Here is a 7,847-nt window from a genome sequence, read left to right as displayed (position 1 = left end):
CGCCCACCGTACGAGGCAGAATTAAAAAAGGGCGGGAGCCGGCCGTTAATTCGATTTAATTTGGGAAATCGGCCATACAGGGCAATAAGTCGCAGTTTCTAAGAATGCTAGGAACGTGTAGATTGAGTTCCCGCGGCAAAAAGACAAGTTCACATTCCTCTTCAGTGCACCTTTAATACCTTTACTGAGCAGGATTTTGTGTTGGGCTTGTGTCATAATGATTTATTCTGCTAAATACATCTGTGCCATCATTCTCAGCACTGAGGAAGAAAAGGCTAGGAGAGGCCCTGACTGTCTGAGCTGCATGACAAAATATGTGCCGGAAGTCACGTGTTCTTGCACGGATTCTTCGGCTGATTGCACGGTGAGTCCAGGCTAGGGGCAGACACGGACCCTTACTTCTGGGCTCATGTACTCTTCGTAATGCAACTTTTGTGCTTTGTAGTGACTGCTTTTCTTGGTGACTTTTTTGCCGACAAAGCCACGAAGACAAAGATGCGACTCATTCAGACAGTGAAATTTATTGAACAATTTTTCACAGGGCATCTGGGGAGAACCACAACAGTTGCAACGTTTCTGAATGTGGTGAAACTTTTTCTTCAGAACAAACAAAAAAACAAATATACGTTGCAGAGCCAGAATTACCAGAAAAAAGAGAGCACACATGAAAACTGATGCGGCACAAGGCATCAAAACACGATGCAAGTACTCCATAATGATGCCAGCAGTATGTAAAGATCTGAGGCTGTTTTAGTTTGGCAAGCACAAAAGTTTTGGTAGGAAGGTGGCTCTGCCATTACAATGAAGCTGCATTGAGCTTGGCACATTAAGCATGCCCATATGCCGAGCATGCCTTGGGGAGGTGGGAAAGAGGTCACAGCAAACAGCTTTGCACAGGGGATGGGGCAATTTCCCAAACCTGCCCTCTCTCAGAGTTCATCAGTGGTATAGACTGTAATGTCTATGTTTATGGATTGAATAAAAATGCCTAGTCAGCAAAACTTCATTACACTGTACTCTTTGCCAGAACAATCCATGTGTTTCACCATCATCATCAAGCTAACTATATCCACTGCAGGACTTCCTACCACCCTGTGCTGCCTTCTCTTGGAATGCATCCAGCTGCCCTTAAGGAACAGCCCCGCCGCGGTGGCTCAGTGGTTACGGCGCTCAGCTGCTGACCCGAAAGACGCAGGTTCGATTCCGGCCGCGGCGGCTGAATTTCGATGAAGGCGAAATTCTAGAGGCCCGTGTGCTGTGCAATGCCAGTGCACATTAAAGAACCCCAGGTGGTCGAAATTTCTGGAGCCCTTCACTAAGGCGTCTCTCATAGCCTCAGTCGCTTTGGGACGTTAAACCCCAATAAACCAAACCAAACCTTAAGGAACGATCGGTTATCTCGCCTTAGGATTACACGTCATTGCCATACGATGTTTATTTTTAATGATGCAAGGGCAGCTTTGGTCAGTAAGCACCATGGAACAAGGTATTTTCGTCTACTCAAGGTGGAGTCTGCAACAGATTGCCCAAGCATTTGACCCCTGATAAGACAAGCACCGGGCTTGGGAGAGCCTGCACCCATTGTATTACTTGTATGTACTCGGCGGCAATGGGGATCATACACCGCACCTCATGCGTGCGAGGCAGAAGCTCGAACCATTTTGCCACTGCTCTAGTCATTTCCATTTCTTCTTGATTTCAACTAGTGTATTATTCGCTCGCGTTTCTTTCCTGATCCATTCCGCTCTCTCCCAGTCTCTTTAAGTTGGACCACTAATTTTCGTTTCCACAGCTCAGTGCACTGTCCTCAACTTAACTTCAGACACACGTTAACACATGGATGCAATTCATTCATACAGATTATATGCAGCAGTTATAGATTTCGCAGCCTACCTTATAAACATCAATCCATACTATTTTATTGTATGAGATAAGTTTTGCGAGTTGTAACTAGTGCGATACTAACGCTAGTTAAGGAACTTCGGATGGTCGAAAGTAATCCAGAGACTCGCTGCCTAGGTACAGCTTTGGTCCATTAACCTACATGTGCCGTACCGTACCATACCATACTGTGCATTTTTACTGAGCTTGAGTGGGGTTCAAATGAGACATTGAAGGTGGCTTTAAAGGGGCAGTCAGAAATTCCTTGACATTCTGTACCATTCCTACAGCCAGTGGCTGGAGCAATATATCACTCTACTGGCATTTGTTTCCTCTAGAAGTCTGCTAATAACTTGTACTGACCAGTGTTACTGCATGTGACGTCAGTACCCGGCTGGAAGCACAAGCAGCAAAAACTGGCAGTGGTGTTCGCTTGTAGAATCTTTTTGCCATGCTGTTGCCTTTTACAAGTGATACTGCAGCAGCGTATATAAACGTTTTGTTGCTCTATGTGCAGGGCCTTTAGCACGGTGAAGTTTAGAAAAAAAAAGGGACACACAACGCATCAGTTTAGTGCTACCATTGGAACTGAAACCTATTGTTGACCAAATCTTTTTAGGGGAATCCCCCAAGGTGGAGAGGAATCACCCCAAGGTGGCTGCGCTCGGGTGGACGTCAATGAGTAATTACTCCCTTATTACAAATCTACTCCACCTTCGGGGATTCCCCTAAAAACATTTGGTCAACACTGTTCCCACATCGAGTTATTGATCAATTCGCTCTCGGCCCACTATAAGCTTGCCGTCCCGGTTAGCTCAATTGGTAGAGCGACTGCTCCGGTGTAGCGGTGGTCCCGGGTTCGAACCCCGGACCAGGACGAATTTTTCTTTAACTGCGAAGTTTCTGAGAAAGCTGTATAGCTTTCCTTTGTAGCTGTATGGCTGCGCTCGGGTGGACGTCAATGAGTAATTACTCCCTTATTATGAAACCTATTTTCTTTTCTTCTCTATTCTTTTTGTGCGCCATGAATTTTTGACATGCCACTAACTAGTCAAACCCTGTCTCTCGTTATTCGTAATCGAGTGCTTAATTGCTGGTTGAGAAAGAATTTCGAGTTCGCCAGGTTAGCCGCCTTAGTGTAAGCATGGAGGCACATCTTTTTTTCTCTCTTCCCTAAGCTGCACTGACTGGCACAGTCCACAGGGTCCAGATGATGTTTGCACGCTCGGTCATTAACCCTTTCCACCTTCAAACTTAGTGTACTTGCCTCTTGGGGATTTTTTACACAGTCCACAGGGTCCAGCTGATGTTTGCACGCTCGGTCATTAACCCTTTCCACCTTCAAACTTAGTGTACTTGCCTCTTGGGGATTTTTTATGCTTTGTCACGACTAGCAGAGAGCAAACTTTTGAATCAGGTATCTGGTTGTAACATTTGTGCAGCTTCCCCACTGAGTTGACTCAATGCAAACTTCTTACTTTTAATCGATAATACATTGATTAATTTAACTACTAGTACTAGAGTTAGATTTTCAGATGCCAAAGCAACACCCTGTAGTAAGACAGCTGTAGTGGAGAACAGATAACAAGCTTTGCACTTTTAAATTCCACATGTGGAGCACATCAACAATAAATTCCACCATTGTGGTTCACATTATGTTACAGATGCAAATGCATGTGCTGAAAGACATTGAGCAAAGCTAAGGTGTGGGTGACTAAGAGGTTGATAGGAGGAAAGGCCAGAAAAAAAAAGCTGCTCACCTAAGTCCATTTAGGGGATTCACAAATAGCCCACATGTAAACCAAGGCCAAACATATTCATAATTTTAAAAACTTACTGGCAAATGGCACCACAAGTGCTTGTGTTGCCATTATTTCAGCGACTACAGTGAGTCGCATTTCTGCACAAAGAATGAATGGTGCCAGTGTACGCAGCTACGAGGTAGAACGGGGCTAACCAGCAGTTGCATGGCCCTGTTGTATTTTCTTACATTTACGCAGTTTGTAAGAACACATTAAGGGATCTAAGACTGTACATTGCATGGGAATATTACATTCCATGTCGGGAAGAGAGCTTTGAGATAGTTTCAAACAATATCTGCAACTTACTATGTCACCTTCAAGCAGACGCACAGTAGTAGCCCTAGATGACAGGAAAGTGCAGTTCAGTTCATATAGTTAGGTTTCTGTCCCCTAAATAGCTTCATATTATGTACATATCACAAAAAATTTGCACAAGCGTCCTAGAGGCGGCGTTCTGCGTCTTGCACCAGGCATCGGCATTCTTCATGCGGCTTGCCAGAAACAGCAGCCACAGCATCGAGAAGTGAGTCAGTGGTGGACAGGAGACGCAGTGCTTGCATCGACTCGTCATCCACAGATGAGTTTAACACACACTCCACTGCGCGATTGAGAAGCGATCGGTTCCTGTTCAGGGCACACAGTAGAGGGTACGTTTTCAATGCAGGAGAGTACTCGAAGTCTAGAGATAGAAACACAAAGTTGTCTTCTAGAGCCGACGCCAACGAAAGGAGGGCTTTCTTGCTAAGATTGTACGCCCTGAACTTCAGACGGTGCAAGGTCCGGTTTGTACACAGCAACTGGTGGAGTGCCTTGACGTCCTGGTCTGTGTGGAGGTACTGATGAAATTCGGCTTCACGCACAGTCTTGTTGCGAGCAAGGCCACAGATGGTCTCTGTCACAACATTGTACGAGTGGTCAACTGTTTCTATGGTAAGTTTTTTCAGAGAATTTGTCGCCTCTAGAAGGGAGACAAAGGCTTTGGCGCACTCTGAGGGTACAGTTCCGGGGCAACTGATGACCAGTTCCGTGAGGGAAGTACAGCTCACTCGTGCTGCAGAAAACCACTTTACAACACCGCCCGGATTGGTTTCCGCTGTCCAGGCAACACTAAGATGAGAGCAGCTTTGGTCATCTTGCGGCATACATGCAGCCCACTCCTCAAGGCCACGTGTGTTCCATGTCACTTCGAGACGTGAGCACACATTTGCTGTGAGAGGCAGAGTTGGTGCCCATTCTTCTGTAACTTCCATGTTCCCTAGACATACGCGCTCAACTGTGTTGTTTAGCGCGAGAGATTCCACGAAGCTCGACACTGCACCCTCAGTCAGTCTGCAGTCGGAGACATCGAGGCGCTTCAGAGAGGAGTTCTTTCGTAGAGCTTTAGCTAATGCACGCGCTCCGAGGTCGCCGAACGTATTCATGGAAAGGCCGAGCTCTTGAAGTGTGCTGTTCTTCTGAAGGACATCTGCAATGACCATTGCACAGCTGTTCTTCAAGCTCGCATTGATGATCTTCAAGCGCTTGAGCCTGGTATTTATGCACAGTGCTTGAAGACCGTCCCACAGTGTAGAATGCAACTCATCATGCGAGTGAAAAAGTGACAGCTCTTCCAAAGTGCTGTTGTGTTCAAGGGAGGCGAGAATGATGCCAACAACGTCTGCCCTCATCCAGTCCAGAGACAGTTTTTGTAGTGTCTTGTTACGCTTCAAGGCTGCTGCGAGAAGGAGAGCGTTCGAAGTAGTGAACATCTCGGTACCTCCAATATCAAGCTCACTCAAGCACGAAGAACTGGCAACAGCACGGAACATCTTCGATGCAGTTCTCCTTGACATCCCGTTCCAGATGGCCAAGTGACGCATCGTACCTTTCCTAATAGTGCTTTCAATTCCTTGCAAGGTCACATTAGCAGCCATGATCTGTTGGATATTCAATGACTTCAGGTTAACGGACAGCCTGGCTAGCGTAGAAGCCAAAACACTGGGTCCCTGCATTCCACTCCAAGCACCGCATACATTATCAGGATCTATTCGGATGTCCTCTAAACTTTTGTTTGCTCGCAACGCCTTGCAAAGCAAGACTGGAAAAGAGCTGAACAAAATTGCTGAGTCAGCCAGGTCAAGGCGCTTGATACAGTGGTGACATTTGAGCAGCCAGTAGGCTAATATGGCACTGTCTAGATAGGTGGCCTCAGAGTTCTCACAATCCACATAATCATCTGAAAAAGAGCTCAGTGTGAATGCACCAGGAGCGTGTTCGATGACTTGCATTGAAGCCGTGCACAGAACTTTGTTCAAATCGGGCAAATGCCAGGCTATCCAGCACTTTGTAAGATTGACAGCGTTTCCGCAAGGTGCATTGAGGTCGGCGCCATGGTCCTGGAATGTGGACAACAGGGCCTTGACTTTGGCAGCAATCCGACTGGGGTCCAGGGAAGGGATTTCACTTTCAACACCGCCAAGATCACTATGTGCCAACTTCATGGTGTAGTTTCTCTGGAATGAAAAGAACCAGTGTTGCTTTAGCCATTTAACTGTTGTCATCGAAACTGAGGCTTCTAAACTGCATCACACTGTAAAGGGCCAATATCAAAGTATTGCTAGTACTTGGCCGTGCTAATATTCACATTAAGTGCCTTTGTTACAGCGAGACAGCTGGGGTGAAAAGTGGCGGCAACAGCCTTTCTTGCTTATTAATTTAATATGCCAAAATGTGCATCTGTTGTGTTAAGTGATGGAAACAGCGCTTCCTTCACCGGGGCATGATATGACTACACAAGCGCTGAACAAACAACTGAGGTTTATTGTCAGGCAAAGAGGGAATTTACAGGTCACACAAAACAAACAAAAGTGCAAACGCCATTTACCGCGCTAAAGTTTCCCTTTATGCCTTTTATCAGCTGATTAGCCCTATTGGTGCATTTTTGTTTCTGTTTTGTGTGACCTATAAATTCCCTCTGACAATAAACCGCAGTTCTTAGTTCAGCGCCTGTCCAGTCACATCCCGGTCTTAGCGCTATTTCCTTCACTAAACTTCATGCACCAACGAGCCCGCCAAAAAAGCCCTCACTGTTCCTACTGCCGAAGGTAGAATGCTACCGTACTAGATTTGTCCGCTCCATGTACGCTGTTTCGCGCGGCGATTGTCAGTCGGCACGTCTCTTAAACGAAGTGACGGCCCATTAAAACTTGTTAACAGACGCGGGTAACGAACGGTTTGCAAGCCTGCACTACCTCGCCCGGAAGACAGTCGCTAAGTGTAAAGCAAGGTAACGCAGCCTCGTTTTTCCAATCATTTAAAACTCGCGCCGTTTCCCGACATTCGCCGGCATCAAGCGATCGGCAACAACCGGCCAACGCTAAATGCGATCCATCGCGTACAGTAATTTCTCCGTCTTGCGTGAGACACAATGCTTGGCATCAATTACATTAACTTGCTACGTGAGATGAAGGCTTCGGAGCGCATACAGTGGTGCCGAAGCCCGCGGTAACACCTTCAGACAAGGTGAAAATGTCAACGAATACAGCAGCTTACGGGTGCTGAAAAGCATTTCAAGCAGTCAGCTACGTAAAAACGCCTACAATCGAAGAACCCAGAATCAATTACCAGCCATTACATCACGGCAAAACGCGACAGAAACCGTACACACGAATCAACTAACATCTCTGCGCCCCGAACGAATGATGACTAGGAGGAATGCGAACTCGAGCACTTGCGAAACTCACGTGGGCAAAAGCAGGCCGCGTTTGGCACCCGGGCAGAACCGCTGGAAACCACGGCCGAGCTCACGAGGGACGGCGGTCTTCGATCGGGCACAAGGGGCAGTCACGACCGCAGTGACCGACTCGCATGCCCCAGCGCACGATTGCTTTCTGATACCGCAACACTCTTGACGCCACTACGCGCAACATCGACAAAACGCCCCCGTACAGGTTCAGTGAATCAGCGGAGTTTCCGCGTAAACAGCTACACTCCCGCCATCTGCTTATTGTTCGGAAAAGCACTGCTGCCGCCTCCGAGATGTGCGTAACCCGCGCGGTCTGCGCGAAATATAGTTAGGCACGTTGTCTGCTTGCACATGGAAAAGCGCAGGCGCAGGGAAGGGGCGCTGACGCCGGAAGGGGCGCTGACGCCGGATTTTGAGGCGTCAGAGAACTAAAGTCCCTT

The 7,847-nt window shown here is 47.3% G+C and overlaps 1 protein-coding gene across 2 annotated transcripts; it reads right to left on the bottom strand.

The window, feature by feature from the left end:
* Window positions 1–502: 502 nt before the first annotated feature.
* Window positions 503–7,625, bottom strand: LOC149335450 (uncharacterized). Of its 2 annotated transcripts, XR_016284063.1 has the most exons (3): window positions 7,406–7,625; window positions 1,379–6,175; window positions 503–1,127 (listed from the first exon to the last, which is right to left on the bottom strand). XR_016284063.1 is itself a non-coding variant. In XM_089552137.1 (2 exons), the coding sequence occupies exon 2, from the start codon at window positions 6,161–6,163 to the stop codon at window positions 4,124–4,126; it is 2,040 nt and encodes a 679-aa protein (XP_089408263.1). In that variant the 5' UTR covers window positions 6,164–6,175; window positions 7,406–7,625; the 3' UTR covers window positions 503–4,123. The 2 variants fall into 2 exon arrangements, 1 of the variants encoding a protein (XP_089408263.1); XM_089552137.1 differs by having other exon boundaries at window positions 503–6,175.
* Window positions 7,626–7,847: the final 222 nt, after the last annotated feature.

Source organism: Amblyomma mixtum, chromosome 7 (genome assembly GCF_055824585.1).
Source record: "Amblyomma mixtum isolate Tamu chromosome 7, ASM5582458v1, whole genome shotgun sequence".
Lineage (NCBI taxonomy): Eukaryota > Metazoa > Arthropoda > Arachnida > Ixodida > Ixodidae > Amblyomma > Amblyomma mixtum.
Note: the sequence above shows the minus strand (reverse complement) of the source record. Positions and strands in the feature narration are given on the sequence as shown.

Coding starts and splice junctions, on each gene's coding strand:
- LOC149335450 (XM_089552137.1), bottom strand. CDS start 6,163: ATGAAGTTGGCACATAGTGATCTTGGCGGTGTTGAAAGTGAAATCCCT.